Genomic DNA, 26,730 nt, shown 5'->3' with positions numbered 1-26,730 from the left:
TCCTCTTCACGGTAGACCTCATACAATAGGACTTGGGTGAAAGCATCAGACGCCAGGGACTACAGACAGGGATTTTCTGCAATGTTTTATAGGGCGCACAAAGTAGTGCTGATGTCGAATTCCATCTTTCATGTACCGTTCCCTAAGAAGCATCTGCAGGCTTCTACCTGAGCTGTTTGACACACCAATTTGGCAGATTAACCTACAAAAGGAATGTCACTGCTGTGAAGACGTTTATTTTTGCAGGCCAGTTATGACATGAAAGACACAATGCTGACTTTCAATGGCAGTTAAGCAGTTTTTCCCTTATTAAACATGGTTATACCTTTGGATTACCCTGAGTAAATTAAGATAGAAAAATAAAAAACAAAAAAAAACAGTAGTTATGGCCCATCTGTGCAGAGACATAAGAAACAATTTCACAAATTACATTTTAATGGTAAGTAGAGATTAGCAAATGTGATACTTTTATTAGTATCCAGTTTCTAAAATGCTTGTGCTTGATGGTCCGAATCAGTCCAACTAACTCATTCAATGTCACCCGTAGTGTTGCTCTGAGTGAGGTATTTGAGCATTTGAAATTAATTTATGCACATTGTAGCTAATTTTAGCTGGCCTTGTCAGCAATAATAAAATATGCCAAAGAAAATGAATTGAATCAAACATTTTCACTCACATTAGCATATTGTTGCTAGTCATCTCCTTTATCATTTGTTTTTTTGACCGATCTCGCACATGTCATGCGGAGCAGCTATCTGCCTACATGAAAGAGTTATTTCAGAGACCATGATAAAGTGGTATTGATTAATGGTTGGAAACATCTCTCAAAATGTAACCAAACCAGATCATGCTAGAAAAAAAAGGAATCCCTACAATCTTAACTCACCCAATACAAAATTGTTTAGCTTAGATGTATGGTAGTTTGAGGTGGCAAAGCATAGCTGCCATTAGATCTTTGTCTTCAGAATCTGAATAGTTTGGTTCAGTTTATCTTTCTCCAGATGCTTGAGTTTGCTCTCTTTTTTGATGCTATGATTCTACATGGATCTGCATTTGCTGTGCTTTTGTCAAACATGCAAGGATATTGAGACATATTATTCAGAAAATATGTCATAACACCCTGTTGGTAGTGCCACTTCCAGCCCTAGGCATCTATATGTTAGTGAATCTTCATTGGTGTAGATGGATCATCTGCTAGGTATAGTATGAGATTGGTCAATGCTAATGCTAAGGGATGATTGCTCGAGAATTGTTGTAGAAATTCAGTCCCTTTTCTATTTAACTTCTCGATCAGCATTCTTATGTGTAGATAAATCTCCTTCAAAGCAAATGAGAATTAAAACATGAGAATATCAACGTTTAAATAGAATAATTAGCATGATTACGTCCAGCATAATTATTTGCTTTGTCAACTTCACTTTTACAAATACATAATAGAATTTTAAATACAATTTTATTGTATCAACCTTATTTGTTGATCCCGTGAAATATCTAATGAATTCTGTGACCAATGTCCAAAATGGTCTCCTGCAAAGCAAGCATAGATTAGAATAAGGGAATACAAACTTTTACATGGAATATTGTGTTGCTTTATAAATATAGCTGCACCTTAATCTTTCAAAGATTGAGAAAATGAACTGAAATAAATGGAATAGGTGTTCCAGCATATGTAGCTGCTTTGACAATAATGCACTTGTTATGGACAAAAAAATGGTAGGTTAATAAAAAGGAATTTATGGTACCCAACTTATTTGATCAATTCCATGATATATATTTTAAAATCTGTTGGAAACTTCCAAACTTAAAACGTGTAGGCACCTGAACGTAAGACTTGAGATTTGACTCTTGGGGCCCCATGAATGAAGTGTGCTTATCTCGGGCTGCCACTCTCTGTCTGCTGGCTGATGAAGACGCGGAGCGCTAATATCCAATGTCCAATCCAAAACCAACCTCACTGCGATCTCACACCAGCCCCTTCCTGGCTCCCTCAAGACACTAATGGCAGAACAATCGGTTGCTTTCATGTAAATTCGGCAATAACACATAAAAAGTTGGTAGATTTGCTTCTAGTCGCTTTTGTGAAGAAAAACAAAGTTGCTAGAGTGTTTGAAAAGTGCAACAGTGCTCGTTATGGAGGCACAAGATGGAGGGAGCTGTGTTTTTTTTTTTAAGACAGAGCAGCCCAACAGCGGCAGAGCTACTGATGTCACAGTCTCAGAATTACACCACTGCCGCTCAAAGCAATGTTGATTGGAAATCCAATGCAAGACCACTGTTTAACCCTAGGAGGGCGCCATACTGACGAATTTAGGTACAAAAGCAGGTTTTTAACAAATATGCACTATGTTTTTACAATTATGACCAGAATATGTATACAGTACTATAAAACAACCATGTTAACATTTTTTTTGGCAAACAAAAGTTGATTTGGGGTGAGTTACCCTTTTTATAGAATCTATATCATGCTTTTTAAAGCTTTCTAAAGTTAACTACAGCCATATATAGTGTATATATATATGGTGAAATATTGCCATTGGCACTACGTATTATTGATTTGTTTTAAGTGTTAGTTGTTTTCTGGTGCTATTTGTCCAACAAGGAAGAAATATGCTTGCTTTCACTGGGACACTGCTCCTCCCCATGTGGGGTCACGCCTAGAGCCACTGCAACATAGTGTCAAAAAAGAGAGGTTGCTGTCACTGGGCAGATTAGGTGCTAAAAGAGCCACTTTGAGCAGAATGATCACACTCTGCCTCACATCACTGCTCATTGGGCACGTTGTTTACTGGGCAGGAGAGGTGCAGTCAAGGTAGTTGTTTCCTGGAGGAGGCGGGTAATGACCGCTCTGCGCAGTGAACCATTTGTTTTCCAGGACAAGAAGTGGCTGCTGTTCAGAAAGCAGAATTCACAAGGGCTACTCAAACATGTATAAACCAAGTAGAATACCACTTTTGGCACAGTTTTGATGAAGGGATAGCATCATAACATAGTTAATAGTTCAAGAAAGTTGTTTTTGCATTATGTAAGTGCAAAGTTTTAATCTGCTATGAAAATGAGTGACAGCAACATAAACATCTTCAGCTGACAACAACGAACTCCAATGTACTACACCTCACCTGAATACAGTGAGATATAACTCAGTTCAGTTCTATTTAACTCAAGAAGCACAAAATCCAATATTGTTTGAGTTTGAGCTGTCATGGGTTAAACATGTACAAAGAGAAATAATCTCCTTTAGCCTCAAACTCAGCAACATGACACACCTCAGGAAATAATGGAAACAACCTCAATCAGATGTAAGCTGCAAATATTCCTCTGTTCCTATGTTTATAGATGTAAATGCCATCGGTCTGTGCAATGATAACCATAAAATGAATGTAAATTATACATGGGGCACTTTCATTCCCACTAAAAAAGAAAATGGGGGCGCAGATTAGGCAGATTCATTCCTAACAGGTCAGGTGTTATGAGACAATCCCACATGTCCATAGATAGCTGCATGAAGGTGAGCGTAACGATGGAACAATGGCAGCTTTGGCACTGGTGGATGACATCACCGATGGAATAATGGGGAGGGAGCGTGTGTTCAGAGATCCTGCTGAACTGCTGGCACAAGATATTAGCTGCATTAGATTACCTTAGGCAATTATTTTCGAACTGTTACAGAGGAAACTAGGAGAAAACCGTGAATTGTCGGTGCCTTTTGTTGTTCAAACTACGCTGCGGCCTTTGTAACCAGAAATCTTTAGAGGCAATTGAAAGACAGGTCGGTCATTTCACAGTCATCCTCAAGCAATCCCAGATGTATGGGATGGCCTCATCCATGTAACGTTGTTTAGATACTTAAAAGAGTTGCTGATGTCACTCAAGAAGTTGATGGTTTGCAATAATTCACTACAAATATCCCTCAAGGTGTCTCAGTGACTGCCTGACAGTGCCGTTGCCGGGGTTATTTGGATACGTAGTATACATCTTCTGAGTATTTATACTGATTTGCATGCATTTAGGAGTGGTAACAGAGTGACCCAAGATACACGTGAAAGTGCATCCAATTCCACACAAATTGGGATGTATGACGGTAACGTGCATGGTGACACATCTCGGCATATAGTCGTACATCTGATTTTTTTTGTGCACTGTAAATTTCATGATTTCTCCCTGCCATCAACGTTTAGTAGTGAGTACTGTGAAAACTGTGAAATCTTTATCACATGAGGCTCCAGGTCTGAGACTCAAGTTTTAGTAGCAGTTTTTTATGTCATAAGAGTGAAATGAAGCCAGTATGTGAGCTACAGAGTGCTGCTGCTGCTGCTGAAAGTGTGAGCTCGATTATCAGCCAGTGATGTTGGTGGATTATGGGATGTTAATGGGTCATGACAAACTGTTTACTTTAGCTGTAGCTTCATGATAATGACCATGATAATGTGTCTCCAAATGAATGCCGTATTAAAAGATTTTGGATCATTTCAGCACAAAATAAACTTAACTTGTATTTTGACATGCTCTCGCCAGAAGGCCAGCTGCAACATTACCTGGACACTTTTATTACTAGATATCAAAAATAAAAGCACTTCTTGTCCCATTCATTCAGAAGGTTAACACTCATTAATTTACTTACTGCACTTTGACTCGCACAGTATGTTGCTATTTATTATCTTTATTGTTACGTCTTTTTTATTTAGAATAAAAAAAAAGGTTTTAAATGTGGATTTAGAAAAGTGTTCCCCAATATTGTTAAAACATTTTCTAGCTCAGACCAGGGGAAGTAAGCTATAAACACAATTTAGTGTCCTATACAGTATACAGACAGGGAGAAACAGGCGTTAAACACAAAAACAAAAAGAGCCCATTGATTCAGAAATTCAACAAAAAGGGCTTCACTCTGTAATTTGTGGAGCATAAATGCCCATTTAAATTTCTATTGGGGTAAACATAACATTTGAACAATATTCTAAATAATTTAAAAAACACTTTAGCAGATTTTTGAATGGTAGATGAACTACTGTTAATAAGCTTTCAAAGACTTAAAAATAATTATTAAATGTTAATTTGGTAATTCAGCCTTGGGGAGAAATAATACTTGTTTGGAATCCTAACCTACAATGATTAGGGGTTAGAGGTAGAGTTGTGCAATTAATTGCATTTGCAATGTAATCACAATAAAAAAAAAAAAACACAATTTCCAAATCACAGAGGCATGCAATTTATGGTCACGTAACATTTAATGAGATTACTATGAATAAAAGATGCAAAAATAATCTTCAACCATGCATTGATCTGTACTTCAAATATGTAGCTCTCTACAGGTGATTAGGTTCCAAAACTATTTTCTGTAGCTGCATCTATCACACCAGAAATAGCATAATCAGTCCAACAGCAGCACCACCAGGAATAACATGGACACTGATTTCAATATCATCATGTTTTTAAAATGCGGCACATGAACTGTTTTAAAGTGGTAAGTTTGTGTTGTGGTTTGAAAATTATGTCAGGTATGGAAACATAAGACGTCATACATCAATTAATTGTTACAAATCATAAAAGCACCCAAATGCCCAATTTTTCTAAGCCATTGGTAACAGGAACAATGTTGTATGATTTAAGTAGTATATGAGTGCATGCACATCACCAGGAATAAGCTAGATGCTGTTTGGCATCTATAGGTTATAATGCTCATGAAGCAGAATTTTGACATGTCCAAAAATCTAATGTATTGACTGATGTAAGATGAAATTGCACCTGCTAAAGTATCACGTGTAGAACGTCAATGCTGAAATATTATTTACTTAAAGCAGCAGTAGGTAGTTTCGAGAAAATTTTAACAAGCACACCTTACAGGTCCCTCACGCTCTGCTGTGCTACAGGCTTCCCTCCACAGCTCTTCCCCCACAGCGGAGCCTGCTGTACTGCTCCAATATTTAGCCTTGCTTTATTTGGGTCTGGGTCTAATTCTTTATTTTTAGCTTGATTTTCATCAACACTCCTCTTCTGTTTACCTGTCTTTGTTTTCTGAACATGTGCCACTCAAGAAATTGGCAGGTTCCCTTAATAGCAAGCTGTTTCTCCCCCATTTCCCCACACAGCTGCAGCCCATTGGCAATCTTTAGCTTGAATGACAGTGGAGGGGTGTGAGCACTGCTAAGACATTCCTCCCGGCTCTGGCACAATCCGAATACCCTTATAGAGCAAGGACTCTTTAGTCAAAGCGGAAGTGCGTCAGCAGTCGCCATCATAAAGGCTGTCCGAATAGTGTTGTCAGTAAGGAAAGAGATAGGAAGATTAGCCTGAATGCTCCCTCCTGCTGGTTTTGCCTAGGAACCCCGTGACGTCCCTTACCGGCGCTAAGATTTGACTCTCCTCACCCTGTGCGTTTCCGTCATGTAATGACGTCGGAGTTAGAGGCTGTCCGAATTTGGCAGAGCAGTCTGAAGCTACTTTCCTCTTCATAATAGCTCTTACTGTTGACCCTGTGAAAGTTCAAGGAACAGCAGCTAGGAGCAGGAGCTATAAGCTATTATTAAGGGTATTCAGATTGAGCCTCAAGCATTGCTGATGGAGAGGACCGACTTTTTATAGGGAATGGTACTTCCATCCTGGTTGACAAGTCAGAATGATTTTGGTTAATTTTGCTGTGAATTTCTTACTTATTACTCCTTTAAAGTGATCTGAGGTCAAAATAATCCATTAATAAGTTTCAACATAAAATATGAAAAGGAGAAAATAGGAATTAAAGAGAAAAGGGAAGTTCACCAGAAAAAATCTAAATTTAACTGGGTCCGCTTCTTAGGGATGCACTGGAGCCTCACCTGGCATGAAATAACAAGAAAAGTCTATTTTCTAAATGATAGGAAAACGTGTCTGCTTTAAAACCGGGATGATCTATAAAGTCATGGTGTTTTGTGTTATCAGTAGCTGAGAACCTACAGTAAATGTGCAATAAAATGCTGATCAGCAGAAAAATCTGAGAGAATGGGCTTTAGTTGAAACCCAGTTTAAATATTTAATATGAGTCATGGTTGATGTCCTTAGACTTTCTTTCAAACTCACAAATGAATAAACCAATCTTGACATTTTTCCAATACCATTATCTTTGTAGCTCTATAAAACAGGTAACTATATTTCTAAATGTATTCGGAAATGTACATTTTTATTGGTGTTTCAGGAGAGGCTTTTTAACTGCGGGTGTAACAGTGCACAAAAATAACAGTTTGGTATGTGTTCGAGTCTTAAAGTCACTATTTGGAACGGTTTCTGTACTGTTCAATCAAGACAATATTTTTTTCAGTCAGCAATAAAATATTTTTTTTTTCTCATTTCTGAAAATAATAAAATTTTAATATGTGTTAAAATGTGAAGAAGTGGAAAGTAATTTAACTTAACTGGAGACTTAGTTGGATTTCTTTAAATGAATAATGCAGTATTCACAGGCATGTTTGAGTCACTTTGGTGCTGTTGCGATATTTCTATTTTTATGTAACCTAGTGTACCAGCTGTACCTTAATGCAGCAAGTGCTGCTGTTGGGAAAATCTCTTCTCATCAATGAGGATTCCTCTAACTTGCATTTTATTGGCTGTATTGACTTGTGCTGATTGCATGCTGCACGCAGCCATTTCAACATCAGCTAAGTTTTCTTTAGACCCAGTGATGCTTACATCCACCTTAATGTTGTTTCAGGTGTGTAATTAAGTGCAGAGCGAGCTGTATACCTTATTTCTGTTGAAAGATGTGTATGCTGATAAAGAGTTCTGGTTCGGTCCACCTTTCTCTGTCCACTGCAGCTGTATGAGAAACCTAAATGCTCTCAAATAGTAGAATATAGTAATAGCTAGGAGTCCTCTCTGTTTTGTTTCGGTGTCACTTTTTAAAGTTGCACTACAGGAAGATGTGTTGTGCACTTAGTTCTGCACACAAATATTCTGCATGCTTTTGGGCATGAAACATTGCTGTGCCTGTTCAGCACATGTGCATACCAAACAGACTGTCCTGGACCGGATATTTTTAGTACAGATGTGTGGACCGTTACAGGCTTACTTTTTAACAGCACCAACAACTCTATATGTTAGAATTGGCTCAGTTAATTTTAACTTTATCAAAATAAACATAATTTTCAACTTCGCTGTTAGTCACTGCTTTCAGGGTTAGACATGAGAGTTTTCCTGTCACTAAAGCAGAAACCTCATTCTCTGAGCAAACTTTCAGGTGGTCTTAAAAAAATTGCTTTCATAATCGAAATCACACCCTGGGACAAACCATAGAAAATTTTTAATAAGTCACACTCAAACTGTAGATATCTTCTACTCTGTACGACCCTGAGCGCGCTTTCAGTCATCACAACAGATTTTGCACTATGCACTTGATATTTGTAATGACAACCAAAGGATGCAGAAGTGAAACAGAGCAAAGTTGTTACTGATAAAATAAAATAATGTTTGAAATTTGATCAGACTTTCCAGTGATATGGAAAACTAATATAAGGCAGCTAACTTCACAACTTTTTAAGGTTAAACAGCAAAAATTTAAGGAAATCATCTGGTAGGCTGACAGAAGGAAGTATATAATCTAGAAAATGAGACAAAGATTGGTAATTTTAGATTTTTAGATCAAATTAATGTCAAAAATTTTAACAATGGGCTTGTTTTTCCAGTTTAACAGAGTGAGTGTGAAACATCTTAACTCATATTTGCCACATTGATGAGGTTGTGGGAGGAAATTAAAAACTTGTGCAGATTTAAATTTTAAATCATTTTCCTTCAAACAAGATGTTTGTTTTGACAGGAAAAGAAATGGGCATGTCTCAAAAGGCGAGGTAAAAGGATTATCTTAGCTCTTTTTCTTTCTACTAGTATTTTTGACAATTAATCTTTGATGATAAGCTTCAGGCTTTTGAGGTTTGGAGGCCCCCTTGCCACCACCATAATCTTTAGCATTCTCCACAGATTCTTTATCAGATTACAGTAGGACACTGGCTAGGCAACTCCTAAACGTTAATATTATTTTTGGATCAGAAGAAACGTGCTTTTTAATCAACAATTTTTATTCAGTTCCACTAACATCCCCAGCCATGAGTACTGCAAGACATGTTGGATCAAGATGTCATTTAAATAGAGCCTGGTAAAATCAAGTACGCAAAAACATCTCAAAAGCAACACATCATGCTCCAATCTTAGGAAATCCAAGAGCAGATGAGAAACAGAGTCACACATATCTATTGGTTTGAGAAGGGTTACAAAGCCATTTTAAAGGCTTTGTGTCTCCAGGGAAACCATTTTCCACAAATGGGAAAACATGCAACAATCAGTCATCCAATAGATCACAAACATACCAAGAACAACATCCATGGCAATACATGCTTCCCTTTGCTCACTTAAGGTCAGTGTTCATAGCTGGACCATAGGTAGAAGATGGGGCAAAAAGGGCATCCGTGAAATTTGCAATTTAAAAAGCATTGCTGTCCAAAAAGATCAAAATTTTCCATAAAATCATCATGATGATCTAGAAGACTTTTGCGGTAAGATTCTGTGGACTGATAAGACAGAAGTGAAACCTTTTGTAAGGTGTGCTCTGGGGTTGCTTTGCTGCTTGAGAACTTGAATGAATTGGTCTAATTGATGAAACACACAAGCAAATGCACTTTGGTTGTCTAAAGAAAACAAAGATTAAATTGTACGTCGATAAATATTAAATACACTAAATGAAATCAGAATCTCAAAACTGCTTTTTATTTACTCAGGTAATCTGCAGCACTACAAAAGCCATGTTTCCACCAATTTGTCGTGCGGATTTTGATTCAACTATTAAAATGTCGCAAAACAGAAAATGCGAATTAGACGTGTTTTTGTCTACTGGTTTTGAGTGCATTAACCCAGCTACGCAAAGCATAATTTTCTCAGAAGTATCAGTATTAGTATTAAGCAGATAAAAGTATTTGGAAAGTTTTCAGGTTATAAGATAAATTACACAAAATCCTCAATCTTACACTTAAATCAAGAAGAAATAGAAACCCCAAACATAAACTCACCATTTAAAAAAAAAATGCAAAGAAAATGTTCATGTATTGAGAAGTCAGAATTACACCTGATATAAAAAGAATTATGAATATAGATTTTAAGCCTCTTGTAAAAATACTGAAAGACACTTTGGATTGGTGGATGACTATGTCCACCTCTTTAATTGGACGTTTCAATATGATTACTCTAGTGCCAAAATGTGTTTATTTATTTCAATCAATCCCCTTACCATTACCCAAATAATTTTTCAACAGGATTCACTTTATTGTTAACAAATTTATTTGTAACAAACAAAACCTAGAATAAGGCTCAGATTTGTTATATCTACCCTATGACAGAGGAGGGCTACAATTTCCAAATCTGATGTGGTATTACTGGTCGACCCAATTAAAGGAGCTATGAGTAAGATATTATCCGTAAAATCAACCTAAACCGTTCTCATTTGTCACCTGGGATGGAAGTAACATTCCCTTTAATCATTTGGTTCTCTCCATCAACAATGGCTTTGTCATGTTTTTCTCCTTTCAAACCTAGAGGTACGGTCCGAAACTACTTCGGTTTAGAGTGTAGCCCGTGTTTACTTCCTGGTTCCTGAGCTAATCTTATGAGATCTCCCAGGGTTCCCAAAACTGAGCACAGCATTTGGTATTTTATCTTGGCAAAATAGCAGCAGCCTTTAAAAATGGAAGCGAGTAAGAGAAGCGGACCAGCAACAGAAGAGAATACAACATCATAGACTTTTCCTGTGGAAGTAAAACTTCACAACAGCAACACACTGTTTAAAAACAGCATATTAGATTGTTGTGATTGGCAAGCTGTTGTACCGATGTGAGCCACAAGGTGTCAGTATTACTTTTAGCTCCTTTAAGAGCAGCACTCTTTTCCTTCTGAGAAAATTATTATCCTGCTTGGATAGGTATCAAAAGAGCTTCAATAGAATTTTTTTAGATAAGTTCATACATTTATTCAGCAGAAGTCAAACAGCTAATATGTAGAACAAAAAAATCCATTCCTTAAGAATACAATCGACATCTAGTTTAAAGCCTATAAACATTTTAATGATACACCATCAATTTCATATTTTTCGTCAATTTTTGGTAATGATTCAGAATATCACGGAGGCTGCAGAATATGGGCAAGTAAAGGACTGCAGAAAATGGGACCTATATTCAGACGGTATTCTTATGGCATTTATAGAGCTGTGTCTAACGTTTGATAGCTCTAAAAGGCAGTTTTCTAACTCTATTTAATCCCAAAATCAATCATTTACATGTGTACCATGTTTAACATACCTTGAAAATCTAGCAATGATTTTTTTTTTAAATAGAAGCTAATCTCTGTGTTTTATGGTGCATTCATCACCAAGTATAATGAGTCTAGCAATAATAGATTAAGGCTGGTGCACACGGCAGGATTTTTAGCCCTATTGTTGCCCCGTTCTCCCCCTTCTAAGAGGCTCTGACTATCGACGTGTCTCTTAAGATAATCTTAAGAGATATTCCTCCCGGGGTGTATCAAGAGTGATCTGGTCTGCTCTGTAGAACGTTGGGACCACTCCGACCTCAAGTCAGGGATATTCAACATATTGGATGCGCTTGCCCCGATATCCCAGTGTGTATGTTATCCTCCTAGGACAAATGAGCATGCAGCGTGTTGAATGTGAAATGTTGCCAATCAGAAAGCGAGGTGAGGGAAACCCTGAGAGAGAAAAACATCCAACTCATCTCCATATCCTACTGCTGCAAACGTAGAGCCCAACCCCACCCCCCGTTTCATGCTGACTCTTCTCTTTTAACTAATGCCTTTTCTTTTTGTTATGTTTTTTTCTCCATTGAAATCAGTCCACAAACTCTTGGCATTATTTTTCCTAACATCTGAATGATCCCGGGTGAAATCTGTTGGTGTGTGGTGTGTTGTGCTTGTCGTCTGACTGGACACCACACACTGTACGAGCAACCTACCTATGATTTTTATCATTACGTGTGGTGTCTCTAAGGCTTCGAAAATCGGCTGACTATTTTGAAATCCAGCATGTGAACCAGCCTTAAGAGGCGTGGAAAACGGATACATAACAAGACATAAGTCAGGATGAATGTGGAGGGGCATGTCTAAAACACAGAAACAACCAGATAATACAAGACTAATAATACGAGACTGCTGCAAAACAAATTGCTGAGAAGAACTTACTGTACTACACCTGAAAAGTTCAATAGATTGTCTCCTGATGTTCCAGATACTTGTTTTAAATGCTCTTAATGTAAAGGTTTGTTATTTCACTGTATATGAACCTGTCCCAAACTTCAAAACTTGGGAGATGGTAGCACACAGCATTTCAGACATTGTTGGAGTACAGGTGGCATGTGAACCAATACTCTACCTACTGGGTATTTACCCATAAAAACTTGCTCCCTCAGTAATAATTGACTTTGGACTTTTGCAGGCAAAAATAATAATTGCTCTAACGTGGAGAAAATGGACTCACTATCGACAAGTGTGTGGGTAAAGGAAATGTCATCCTCTGCTTTATTGGAAAAACTAACCTATAGCCTATTGTAAAAGGTAAAACAGGGAAGTTTGAAAATGATTGGAGACCTCGGATGGACTTCCTGAGGCATAATGGTACTAAATCTATTGAAATCATCGGCCTGTGTTTATTTAATTGTTTATTTGTTTACTTTTTTACTTTTTCGGTATATTTATCTTTACTCATTTATTTAATTCATTGTTTTTTGTTTTTTGTCTGTAAGCATCTGCATATTTAAGAGAGTTGTTTTTTCTATGTAAAAGGTTCAAAATGGCAAAAATATTTCAACAAGGAGTTGACGTTACGCATGACTGTAATAAACAGGAAGTAGAAGTTCCAAACAACCGCAGTTCTAAAAAAAAAAAGACGGAGAGGGGTTTTCAGAAATGTCTTGCTATCGAGCAAGTTGTAATTGTTCTGTCATGTAAACTGATATTGATGATGTAACTTACAATTGAAAGATGTTGAGAAAGAAATACAAGTCTACAAGAATATCCGAGAAGACACCTACATTGGGACCAGCTGATCAGTCAGGTGATAAAATGTTTCCGTCTCTTGTTTTGTGCATTAACTCTTTTTTGCGAAATCCAAAAGCCACCTGAAGCAAGCCTTTTTTTTGTGAAATTGAGGCAGTTTTTCAAATGTTGCTATGTCCATTAACTTTGTCTAATGCACTACTTAAAAATATGCACAATAAGGTTCATAGAAACTCAGCTAATGTGATAAAATGCCATTGAGTAAAATACTTTACAGTCATTTTTGTGGTAGAGAACAACGCTGTGGTAAAAAAAGAGGGTTTTTTGTTGTCTTTTTTTACTATGAAAGAAAAGAAAATTATACAGGAGGAACAGGTTATGGAGCACAGGTCAAAGAAAAAGGTGATGAATCAGGCAGCACTGAACAATGAGAATCAAAAACTTAAATACTAAGGCAGGTGTGGAAGATGACAAAGGAAACAGATGAGCCAATCAAAGGAAATGTTGAGCAGCTGTGGCAGAAAGCTGACAAAGGGAGACTAATTAATATGAATCAAGCTGAACTGATTCACAAATAAACTACTAAATAAGTGGAAAAGACAGTGATCTAAGAGAAAGAAATCTAAATGTACAAAGATCAGAACGCAAGAATAAATTAAGAAACTAAACAGAAAGGAATGAGCTGGCATTGCAACACCTTTCTAGCTAAAATGAACAGATAATTGCACTTAATATGGACAGACATTTTTCAACATGTCTTGAAATGCTGAAAACAAAGATAAAAGAAAACAAAAACCCAAACACCTGTAGATTGACATGTATCTTAGTTTTTAAATATGTAAAATATGATATGCATACATGGTTTAAATGTATCAGAATTTGTAAACTCTTCTTTTATTTACTCAGGTAATTTGTAGCACTTCATTGTCCATAAATGCATCAGGTATAAAACTATACAGTCATGTTTAAGTGTTTTTAGAGTATGAAAGTAGTAGAATATGACATCTAAAATTGGTACACTTGTTCCTATCCAATAAGCAAAATAAAAAATACATAGAGACATACATTTAAAGTTTTTTTTTTTTTTGTGGAACCTAAGAAGTGCTGCAGAAATGTGGTCTATTCATATCAAGTGTTTTCAGTGTATAACACTAGTCTGTGGAATCCTTTCAAATCCCACTACTTTAGGGCCAAATAACAGCCAACACTGTCATGTATTCCTCAGTGGGCTTATGGCTGTCTTCTTTAGAAATGGGCTGAGCTCAAGACCAGAAATCATGTTTACATTGTGGGTTTTGGACATCAATTTTCACAGTATGGTTGAACAGTAACCACAGGTGTATAAATGTCTGTCTTTCACTATTTTTTTAACCAGGTAGAAGGTTTTTCAGTGCCTATCTGCTAAAGGGCTATGACTGACAGTTCTATAAAATAGAAAATCTCTTACCAGCCATGAAATTGGCTTGTAGTGACATAGGAGTACCGTTTTGTTCAGCGAGTGTGGATCCAACATACTGGAAACAGTAGTCTAACTGCAGAGGACATATCCCTCTGATAGAGATGAAGTTCTGATGAGCGAGCTATGCAGAAGCACAAAGGACTTAATTCAATTCAATTCAATTTTATTTGTATAGCGCCAAATCATGAAACATGTCATCTCAAGGCACTTTACAAAGTCAAGTTCAATCATATTATACAGATTGGGTCAGATTATACAGATTGGTCAAAAATGTCCTATATAAGGAAACCAGTTGATTGCATCAAAGTCCCGACAAGCAGCATTCACTCCTGGGGAACCGTAGAGCCACAGGGAGAGTCGTCTGCATTGTACATGGCTTTGCTGCAATCCCTCATACTGAGCAAGCATGAAGCGACAGTGGGAAGAAAAACCACCCATTAACGGGAAGGAAAAACCTCCGGCAGAACCGGGCTCAGTATGAACGGTCATCTGCCTCGACCGACTGGGGTTACAGAAGACAGAGCAGAGACACAACAAGAGAGACAAAAAAGCACAGAAGCACACATTGATCCAGTAATCTGTTCTACATTAGATGGTAGTAGCGGGTGAGCCGTCTTCTCTTAGGAGGAAAGATCCTATTTCACAATTTCAGTTAGTCATTTTATTCATTTATTTAACTTTGTAAGTTTATGTATCATTTTATTTACCCATTGAGTTATAGCATCTGTTCTTTCTGAGGGTCCTGCCCTTAATGGTGACTTAAACCAAAAATAGAAATCCAATTCAAGTAAAAGTGTCATCCAAAGCTTTCCATTTTTAGATTAGAAAACAAAACAATAACTAGTACAGTAAGCATATGTATACGGAAACATCTGTCTTTTGTTTTGTGCATTAACTCTTTTTCCCAAAATCCAAAAACCACCTGAAGTGAGCCTTTTTTTTTTTTTACAAAATTAGCTTTTTCCATTAACCTTGTCTAATGCAATACTTCAAAATGTGCATAAAAACATTGATAGAAACACAGCTAATGTGGTAAAATGCCATCAAGCAAAGTACTTAGCAGTTTTTTTTTTTTAGTGGTAGAGAAGGACCCAAGAGTAGAGAATGGCTGTGGCAAAAAATATTTTTTTTTTGTTACAATGAAAGAAAAGGAAAGCAAAGGAAATTATACAGGAGGAACAGGTTATGGAGCACAGGTCAAACAAAAAGGTGATGAATCAGGCAGCATTGAACAGTGAGAATCAAAAACTTAAATACTAAGGCAGGTGTGGAAGATGACAAAGGAAACAGATGAGCCAATCAAAGGAAATGTTGAGCAGCTGTGGCAGAATGAAAGCTGACAAAGGGAGACTAATTAACATGAATCAAGCTGAACAGAGGCACAAATAAACTTCCAAATAAGGGGAAAAGACAGAGAGCTAAGAGAAAGAAATCTAAATGTACAAAGATCAGAATGCAAGAATAAATTAAGAAACTAAACAGAAAGGAATGGGCTGGCATTGCAACACCTTTCTAGCTAAAATGAACAGATAATTGCATTGAATGTGACCAGACATTTTTTAACACAAATGTCTTGAAAAGCCCAAACACCTAGAGATTGACTTGTATCTTTGTTTTTAAATATGTAAAGTATGATATGAATATATGGTTTAAATGTATCAGAATTTCTAAACTCTTCTTTTATTTACTCAGGTCATTTGCAGCACTACATTGTCAATAAATGGCATCAGGTATAAAACTATACAGTCATGTTTAAGTGCTTTTGGAGTATGAAAGTAGTTGTTTATGACATCTAAAACATGTTCCTATCCAATAAACAAAAAAATAAAAAATGATATAAAACAGACATACATTTAAAAGTTTTTTTGTGGAACCTAAGAAGTGCTGCAGAAATATGGTCTATTCATATCAAGTGTTTTCAGTGTATAAGACTAGTCTGTGGAATCCTTTCAAATCCCACTACTTTAGAGCCAAATAACAGCCAACAATGTCATGTATTCCTCAGTGGGCTTATGGCTGTCTTCTTTAGAAATGCGCTGAGCTCAAGACCAGAAATCATGTTTACATTGTGGGTTTTGGACATCAATTTTCGCAGTATGGTTGAACAGTAACCACAGGTGTATAAATGTCTGTCTTTCACAATTCTTTTAACCAGGTAGAAGGTTTTTCAGTGCCTATCGGCTAAAGGGCTATGACTGACAGTTCTATAAAATAGAAAATCTCTTACCAGCCATGAAATTGGCTTGTAGTGACATAGGAGTAGCGTTTTGTTCAGCGAGTGTGGATCCAACATACTGGAAACAGTAGTCTAACTGCAGAGGACATATCCCTCTGATAGAGATAAAGTTCTGATGAGCGAGCTATGCAGAAGCACAAAGGACTTAGGAAAGATCATATTTCACAATTTCAGTTACAGTTATTTTATTCATTTATTTACTTATTTAATTTTCTTTGTAAGCCTATATCTGTATTTTTTTGTTAGAAAACGTCTTTAAGTGTCCCAAAAAGCGCTATATAAGTTTGATGTATTATTATTATTATTATTATTATTATTATTATTTTATTCTATTTTATTTAGCCATTGCGTTATAGCATCTGTTCTTTCTAATAATGTCCTTAATGTTGGCTCAAAAAAAAAAAAAAAAAAATAGTGAAGTAAGCATATGTATACGGAAACATCTGTCTTTTGTTTTGTGCATTAACTCTTTTTTATCCAAAGCTTTCTTTTGTTTTTTAGATTTAAAAAAACAACCAGTGTAGTGAGCATTTGTATTCAGTCTCCTTGATTCAAAACTTTGGACTTCCTTTTACTCTTAAAGACAGAAGTGAATGTGTCTCTACCAGCTTGGGAGTCTAAGGATGTTATTTTCCTGGAAGGAGAACTTTGGCCCAGACATCGACCCTTTTAGAAAAACTGGCTTTCTTCCAGGATTGGTTTGTATTTAGTTTCATCCACTCCCCCATTAATTCTGACCAGATTCCCTGTCCTTGACAAAAAAAGTGCAACCCCAGAGCAAAGGAATGTGACCACCGTGCTTCATAGTGGGGAGGGTTTTTGTTCAAGGTGTTGTGGAGTGTTAATTTTCTTCCCCACACAACATTTTGGATGTTGGCCAGAAAGTAGGAAATGTGGTCTTATCTGACAAGAGCACCTTCTTCTTCATGTTTGCTATGTCCCCTTCACGGCTTAAAGTCGCCCACAAACAAGGCCTAACAGTTTTGTTTCAACAGCGGCTTTCTTCCTGCCACACCTCCATAAAGGCAAGACTTGAGGACAGATTTATCCACTTAAGCTGTGGACCTCTTCACGTCCTGCAGATCCAGCATGCTTCTCTTATTTATGCTCTCCTTGACTTGTCTGTCAGTTTATGGTTATGTTCAATATATTGAAATATTTCTGAAAAAGTTCATTTATTTCAGCAAATCAGTTTACAAAGTGAAACACGAATAGGCAGATTAATTATGCGCGGACTGGTGCTTTCTGGCTTTTACTCTGGTTGATTAGATTTTTCACTTACCGCTAATCAAAACACAACATTTAAGACTACAATTTTACATTAGACTAATAAAAAAAATATTTTTAATGCTAGATGTGGGATTAATGAAAATGCTTTTTTTTAAATTCCTGCTTAAAGGTTGTTATTTTCAAAAAGGACTTTGAGCTGAACAAACAAGCCTCATTAGAACAAATATTCTAATAAATTTAATATGACTATTAAATGTCAGTGGACAGCCGAATCTTGACTGGTTGGCAGGCGTGCCATAGCCTTTCAATCTTTGAAAGATGCACTGAAACAAAACCCAAAACTCACTGAAAATGAGTTTTGAGGTATGAGTAATTTTGGGCTAAAGTGCATGTTTCACATAAACAAGATAAAATACTAAATTAATTATCCTGTAGCTAGCAGAATGTAAATAATGGAAAATACAAATATAAAACTGAAGCTCACAGAAACAAAGATTCAAATACCTAGAGAAGAAAAGTTAATTTCAGAACAAAAGGATACGCTCAGGCTTAAAACAAAAATCACAGATCACAAATCAAATACAAGTCTAATTGATTCAGAAATTTTTGGTTCACCCATATCTGTTGCTTTTTTTAGATCATGGTATCGCTCTACTTTGTTTTTTTTAGAACTTACAGTTTTTTTTTTATCCTAGAAACTGTGTAATTCAAAGTACTTTTTAAAAGCATGACTATTTTAAAACAAGAATGACAAGAGAATTGAAAATGCACTTTTTTTCAGATTAGAACAGTAGCCACAGCTTAAGTTACATCGCTTATACATGTTTTAAATGTTAGTTGAAGTCAAAGTATTGTTGTATTGTATGTAAACTCCATCAAACATTCTTTTTGTTATTCCTAAAGGACTGTTACATAAAGAGCTAATAAAGTCTAATAATTTAATCATTTAATATTGCGATAGCGATTGCACTTATTTACATAAACCTGGACAATATGCTGTGGAGCTGTTGTTGCAGTAGTTTGCAGATTTAGCAATTTTGTGGGAGTTACAGCATCTGACATAGCTGATGACATAAACAAAATAAATAGCCCATCAATCCCAAAACTCAGCATCCAGCGCTGCAACATGGCCACTTTCTTGCCAAAAGAATTTGTTGCCAAAGCTAGCAGCTGCTTTCCCTAGCATTATGGGAGCATATGAGACGGAGAAGAAACCTATAATTCTGCAATAATTCTGCCCACCTACACATTTTAGGCCCATTTATGAAACACTTTATTGTATTTGGCCAATCCGGCCAGAGAATGAACTGAATAATGAAGTTGATTAATTCTTCTTCTAAATGTGGCCTGACAAGTCCCATAAACTGTGAGCCTATTAAACTTTTTAGCTTTAAGTAAAATTATCATACATGTAATCACAATTTACTCATTGTACATATTTATACTGTTATCAGAATTAATTTTTTTTTGAGAAGATGTAACTTTCTCCCTGTAGTGCTGCCGTGTACATTTACAGTTCCTTGCAAATGTATCCTACCCTTGATCGCTTTCACATTTAGCCAAATTTAAACCAAAATTATTGTATTTAACTAGGATTTTAAGCAATAGACTGTTATAAAGTAATGCTTAATGGCAAAGTGGAAGAAATGTACACTTTGTGCAAGTAACTCTCTGAAAGAGTTTGCAATTAAATCTGCAGTGTGAACACTTTGAAGAACCCCCCCCCCTGTTTGTCACAGATTCTCCCCTTGACTCCAAGTCTAGACTTTGACTGGGCCATTCTGGCACATGTTGCTTTCATCTAAATTATTCCATTGTTGCTCTGACTGTATCTGACCGGCTACCGTATACCTTTGAACAAACGCATCCTCACATCATAATGCTGCCACCACTATAAACAAACATGGGGTTTGGCCCATTTAGGGTGATGAGCAGTGTTAGTTTTCGGGCTCATTCATTGTGTTGTATGTAAGTCAAAAAGTAAATTTTTGGTCTTATCTTAATAGAGAACCATGTGGCAGACTGCAAATATGACTTTGTGTGGCTTTATTTCACCTGTGGCTTTTTTTTTTCATTCTTCTACAAATAGTTATGTAGCGTTCACAACTAATAGCAGATTGCCCCACCTGAGCTGTGTTTCTCTGGAGGTTCTGCAGTTACTTTTGGCCTCTTGGCAAAAACTTTAAATCATACTCTAATTGCCTAGCCCAGCCAAGTCATGGAAGTTTTCTAGCTGTGCCATAGTTTTTCCTATTGTGGATGATGGCTTCCATAGTTTCAGGTGAAGTTTTCAAAGCTTAGGATGTTGTTTAATAACTTAATTCTGCTTTACACTTCTTCACATCTTAACTTTGACCGGTCCGCTGTGCTGTTTGGTCTTCGTGATGCTGTTTTATTCACCAATGTTCTCTGACAAATCCCCAGAGGCCTTCACAGATAAGCTCCTTCAGATTTGCATTTGTAAAAAAGAGAATAATAGTTTTACAATTATGCCCTAGTTTGTGTTGTTCTATAACATAAAATCCCAATTAAAATAGAAAGAAACTTGGGGTAGTAATGTGACAAAGCGTGAACAGGACGTAGTAGGTTTTAGTATTTCTACTGTACTTGGAAAGGAATTCAGTTGATTCAGAGCCATCAAGCTGAACAGAATATAAGTGTGGACCGGTGAAACCTGAAATCCTGCAGATTCAGCCACTGAACAGGCATAATAATGAAAAAAAATAACATATTTAATAAATGATAGAGAATGAACAATTATGCAGTTGAATACTTTCTCTTAATGTAGCTCTCAAACCTGTGCAGAATTAATCTTACAATTTTTAACCTATTTTGTGAACATTTTAAGTGGGACAACAAGATGTGAAAACTCACTGTACAGTATGTGCCTTCAACTCCCTTTGAGGTCTTTTTTTTGCCTCCCTAACAATCACTCGAGATCATGAAGGGCTTTAGAGATCTGATCCAGGTCTATTAAAGCAAAAAGGTTCAGTCTGCATTATTTAGAGCTAGGCAGTTTATTAGAAAGTGAATCACTGTGGAGTGATTTTCTGAAAGTAGCGAAACTGATGCAGTTTTGAATAATTTATTACAATGTAATAAATGACATTAATTAAATGTCTCCTGAGCCATATTGTTTGATTTGATTACCCAGACACACACACAGCATCATTGTCAAATATCACGTTTTTTGCTTCCCTTGGTAGGCTGTTTACCAAGACGAGCAGAAAGAAAATAAAATGAGCAGCTGACCTTTTTTGATCTGCCAACAGTTTGTAGTTTTCCAGTCCATGTAATTGCATTACAGTTAATTTTCTGGTCAAGCGACTTTATAAAGATAGAATAAAGGACAAGACAGCAGCCTAGCACTGATATACATGCTTCAGACGTAGTAAGATAAGCTTCCAAAATATTTCTTGAGGCAGATTATAGCATAAGGCAGTACAATAATAAAAAAAAAATAACAGTGAACAACACAGAAGTTGTTTGGTTTTAGTAGTTTCAAATGGAAGGGCTCTAAAATATTGGAGCTGTAGAAACAATCATGACCTTTGGTTTTAGAACCCTTTTTTAAAACAGGGAATTTGAATACATTATGTGTAGCCTACTGCGCAGGTATTTTTACTCCTTAAACAAGTTAATATTTAGTAACAACGATATCCGATGTGTTTGATTCTGATTCTATGTAACAGACGAGCAAACAGCAGCAGATACTTGTAAAGTGGAAGGAATTTTCTTTGCAGTTATTCAAGTATAGAAGAAACAAAAGTCTGATACTCCAAAATAAAATAAAAAATTCAACTAATTATTTTCAAAAGTCAGCTAATCAGTAAATCGAGCCCACCAAGGGTTATTAATTCTCAGTTTCAATTCAGCTGCTCTCGTAGGGCCTCAGAGGTTTGTTAGAGAACATTAGTGAACAAAGAGCATCATGAAGATCAGTGGGTGTCCAAATTTACTCATCAAGGGCTGGTGGGTTATGTGATTTTTAGATGCTTCCATGGTTCAAGCACCTGAATCAAATACATGCCTCATTATAAGGCCCTCAGAAGAAATACAAGACATGCTGAAAAAAGGTAATACAGCCATTTTAATTAAATCAGCTGTGCAAGGACACACCTAAAACATGCACTGGGCTTTGAAGTCTGGATTTGGACACACCAGATGAAGACCAAGGAACACATCAGACAGGTCATGGATATAGTTGTGAAAGAGTTTAAAGCCAGTTTAGATTATAAAACAATATCTAAATTCTTCAGAGACTCAATTGCACACCTATAAAGGCATGCCCCTTGTTAACTCTGGAGGAGCTCAAACCCACAGCTCAGGTAGGATAACCTGTGAACAGGACAACGTTTTCCACTTTTTCTAGTAGCCTTGATAAAAAGCCGGCCATTGTGGAAGGAATGTTTTGAGAACTGCCTATTTGCAAACTGTAACACGACATGTAGGAATCCCACCAAACATGTTAAACCAGTTTACATGGTCAGATGAGATCAGAACCCTAATGTTTTTTCAATGTGTGATTGAAAACTAACAATGCACATCACCATGAAAACATCCCTGAAATGAAACATAATGGTGGCACCATTATGCCAGGAAAAAACTCTAAGCACACACCAAAAGGTGTGTAGGGGAATTTCCTGCAAAGGTTTTTTTTTCCAACAAAGTATTGACTAATGAGTGCTGAATAAATGTAAATCTCACATTTGCATGTATCTATTTTTCCCCCTCAACTTCATACAGGGTTTTTCCCCCATAAAATTGGGTGACGTAGCCCGAATGAGGGACGCTGCCGTGTACCATACAGTGCGTCAAGCTAATAACAGCTAGCACATTAGTCTATGGAGGTTTTCTCCCAGACGGGAACTTTTCTGAGCGTTCTATGTTGCTCTCACACACTGAAAACATCAAACATTTCAAGTGAACAAACGACGCTTGGCTTCTAACACGGAGGGGAAACCCAGTCGTAATTACACACAGATTATTTATCTGCCACATGATACCACTGTGCATCTAATTTAGAGATTCTACTGTGATAAGTGTAAAAAAAACAATAAGGGGGTGAATACTTTTGCAGATGCACTCTTGATTCAAAACTATAGTTATTTGTTCTATTGAGTATTCACTTATTGAACACAGACCCTTGACTATCAACTGCAGCGTGCCAGATGGCAAAATGCCATTTCAGGGCATTGCTTTGGTCCCTTTTCTATTGTGCCAGATAGGAGAAACACAAAGACAGACACAGAAAAACCTTAGAACGTTTTCTTCATTTGAACGAAAAAAGTTGCCTGAGTACTTTTCCTCATTTTAAGGTTTAGCCTTTTAGAGTTCAACATGCTTTTTTTTTTTTTTAAATAGGTATAACACACAGTCATACGTGCACAAACACACTAAGGTGAAACTAAGTGAATCATCTGACCCAGATTTCTTCTCTCGCCCTCTCTCCCCACAGCCGTCGCCCTGTGAATGGTGCCGCTGCGAACCAAATAACGAGGTACACTGTGTGGTGTCTGACTGCGCTGTCCCAGAGTGCGTCAACCCTGTTTATGAGCCGGAGCAGTGCTGCCCCATCTGTAAAAATGGTAAACGTTCGTCTTGACATCCTCTGGAATTCGCCACATATTAGATTCCTTTAAAGTGATTAGTTTTTTTCATTAAACCACTGAGAGCTAGTTTATCTGCAGTGTCACCATATGATGGTTTGTGCCCTTAGAAGATGAGGATGTAATTGATGTTTTATGTATTAAAATTATTACCTTTGGCCCGCCAGACACTAATGAGGAGTACTAGTTTTAATTATAAATGACACACTAAGCAGAGTAAACATTAGCCGATTGATTAAAGGCATGGTAGGAAGGACTAATGGGTCCTTGGAGGGCTTTTTATCTCCGAGCGCCCAGGCGCCCTTGTCACATACAGCCAATCCCTAAATTAGAATTATAGGATTTCAATGTTTCATTGACTATTTACTAGGCGGGGTGGGTGGCTTCCCTCTGCAAGTTCCAGTTCCTGAGGGACAGATGGACCTTTATGACTAAAGTTGAGCTGTTGTAATCATCACAAGCAAACAGTGTACTCTGGGTTTTATCAAATTAATATCCTGAACAAAACCCTGAATTCATTAACAGAATAAATCTGGAACTAAATCCATGAACTAGGTGTCTATATATTACACGAGCATTTGAAAACCATATGTTTAAGTGGTAGCTGACCTACAGCAGTCCACATTTCCCTTTGCACCAAGTCTCTCTTTACGTCCATCGTATATCTGGTGATAGTCCAACATGTCTTTCCTCACACAAAAACACCTACAGTAACAAGGCTGCAGAAGCTGCTTGAGGAGACCTAATCCGGCCTGACAGGACACAATGACACCCTTGGCATTTCAGGGAGGGCCTGCTGTTTGCAGGTGCCCCAAGGGTGTTTGGTCAGGCTCTGGGATACAGATAAATCTCTATATGAGTGGAAGGTTAGGTTGTGTGAAGACAGGACAAAGAGGGGGTGATGTTTGAGCTCTCACTTCTGGGCAGAGGACAAACGAGTGAGAAACAAGATGCCCTAACATGCTTGAGTCAAGCATCCTGTCAGGGTGAGGCATACATTTTTCTGAATAATTACACTACTGCACAAAAGAGGTCAGCCAAACACTCTTATTTATTTATTTATTTGCTAGAGAGGAGCAAGAAGTTATTTTATGTTATTCTTTTTGTGGTTCTGAGCAATCATTTTGTATATTTTCTCTGGGTTTTTAAAAAAAAAAAATCTATTTTCAGACCGGTTTTTCTACCTTCTACCGATCTTAAAAGTATTCTTCAGCTACATTTTTGCTTGTTCTAATGTTACTACTGGCTTTGTGAATTAGCAATGGCGGGTATCTGACTATTATAGTATGGTAACCTTGAACAAAAATGCCACAGTTTCACAATGTACTGTAACCGTACATGGAAAAAATAATAATAAAAATGTACCAAATGATCTAATTACTTTTATATAATAGAAAACAAATAACACTGGGCAAGACTGATTGGGCAGTACTCCTTTAGTTTTCACACCATGATTACCCATATTTCTTTTAGAGACAGACATCCCTTAACACGCCTATTTGGCTTTCTTGCAAGTGAAGGAAAACTGTTATAGCCCTTTTTAGCCAGCAGACCAGCAGTGCACAAGTGGGAAAGGCTGAAAGGCAGCCCTACTCTAGTCTTCAAATAGCCAGAGAATCTGGTCACTTTTGCATCATTTTCTGGTATCTCATAAACCACAGGAAGAGCGTGAAAGAAAATGTTTGCCGGCCTTTATATTGTGACTTTAAAAAAAAAAAAAACTTGTATATAAGCAAACAACCAATTCTTATTTATGATCCTTTCAGGTGTAAATAACACCACTGGAATTGAAGTAATTACTGCATCCTGTTTATTTTAAAGAACATGAAGTTTAAAAAGATTTATCTGGTATATTTCTTAGGGTAAATTTGCTCCTGTTTTTTGTGTTATCCACAACAAACAAAAGAAAAGAAAAAACTGAAAATTATCCAATTGTTTAAAAATCATATCATTTCATTATTGGCACCAACAACCTGAGTCGCTTGTTGCTACTTTAGTTGATGTTCCAGCTAAGATCAGGTGTGCTTAGCTTTAATTGACTCTGCAGCAGAAATTACTATTTCATAGAAAGGTCTGGGGAGATCACATGTCTAATACATTTGAGATACTTTGCTCCTTTGAAGAGTTACAGAGAAAAGAGTTCCATAATGACAATAATTATATATACATATATATATATATATATATATATATATATATATATATATATATATATATATATACATACATATACATACATATACATATATATATATATATATATATATATATATATATATATATATATATATATATATATATATATATATATATTAACCTCTGACTTCAGTATAATGCTGGGAGATAATGCTGAAATCACCCCAAAGCAAAAATGTCAAATAATGGGTTGTTTTCCAACTTATTGTTACCACAAATCAGCAGCCTTGTGAGTACAATTTCCATTGATATTTTTGTTAATGTGACAATACTTGGCAGACTCACAGGCATCACTTGCATTTTTCATATTGTACTTATGTGAATAAACTCTGGTTTTAATGGTTGAAACTGGCACTGGGATGTTGGCAGGGCATCCATTGCTCCGGGGTAGTGGGGTGCAGCCACCGCAGAAAAGCTTTAGTGTTAGAGTTGTGAGAAAATGGCAAGGAGTGCCCAAATTTAAGCTACACCATAGACAACAGAGAAAACCATCTGCAAAAAAAAAATGCAAACTAAATTTGGTAACAAAACAGACTCCAAAATACAAATCTGGAAGAAGTGTAAAGTCACTTGTAAAAACCAGGGACTATATACCCTCAGGGAGTAGAGGACAGATACAGAGCAGGTGTAACAATTAACAAATTGGAACAAATCAGGTGTGAAGGGGTAGCAGAGAGCAACAGGAACAACCACAACATCATAGGCACACACAATAAAAATGAATAGCAACCATAACCAGAAAAAAAACTTTTTTTCTTTAAAACAGAACCAGACAAAGCACAGTAGATTTAACAAATTTACAACAACTAATAGAATAATGTGTGTTTGTATTTAGTTAGGGCCGGGGGTGGGGTAGTAACCACAATATGCAGAAAAAAAGGCAGTTTATCTAACTTTAAATCAAAATAAAGAAGAGTTAAAATGTTAGTGTCAGTAAATATTAATATAGTAATAATAATAGATGAGAAAGATTACCGTGTTTGAAATGCTGT

At 36.7% G+C, this 26,730-nt stretch overlaps 1 protein-coding gene across 1 annotated transcript in view; it reads left to right on the top strand.

Annotated features, from left to right (window-relative positions):
• vwc2l (von Willebrand factor C domain containing 2 like) overlaps positions 1-26,730 on the top strand; it is a 46,421-nt gene that overhangs the window by 14,354 nt on the left and 5,337 nt on the right. Inside the window, exon 2 of the mRNA XM_036139492.1 lies at positions 23,392-23,521. Coding sequence (XP_035995385.1) covers positions 23,392-23,521 — 130 coding nt within the window. The remainder of the gene's footprint in view (positions 1-23,391; positions 23,522-26,730) is intronic.

Source organism: Fundulus heteroclitus, chromosome 7, assembly GCF_011125445.2.
Source record: "Fundulus heteroclitus isolate FHET01 chromosome 7, MU-UCD_Fhet_4.1, whole genome shotgun sequence".
Classification (NCBI taxonomy): Eukaryota; Metazoa; Chordata; class Actinopteri; order Cyprinodontiformes; family Fundulidae; genus Fundulus; species Fundulus heteroclitus.
Note: the sequence above shows the minus strand (reverse complement) of the source record. Positions and strands in the feature narration are given on the sequence as shown.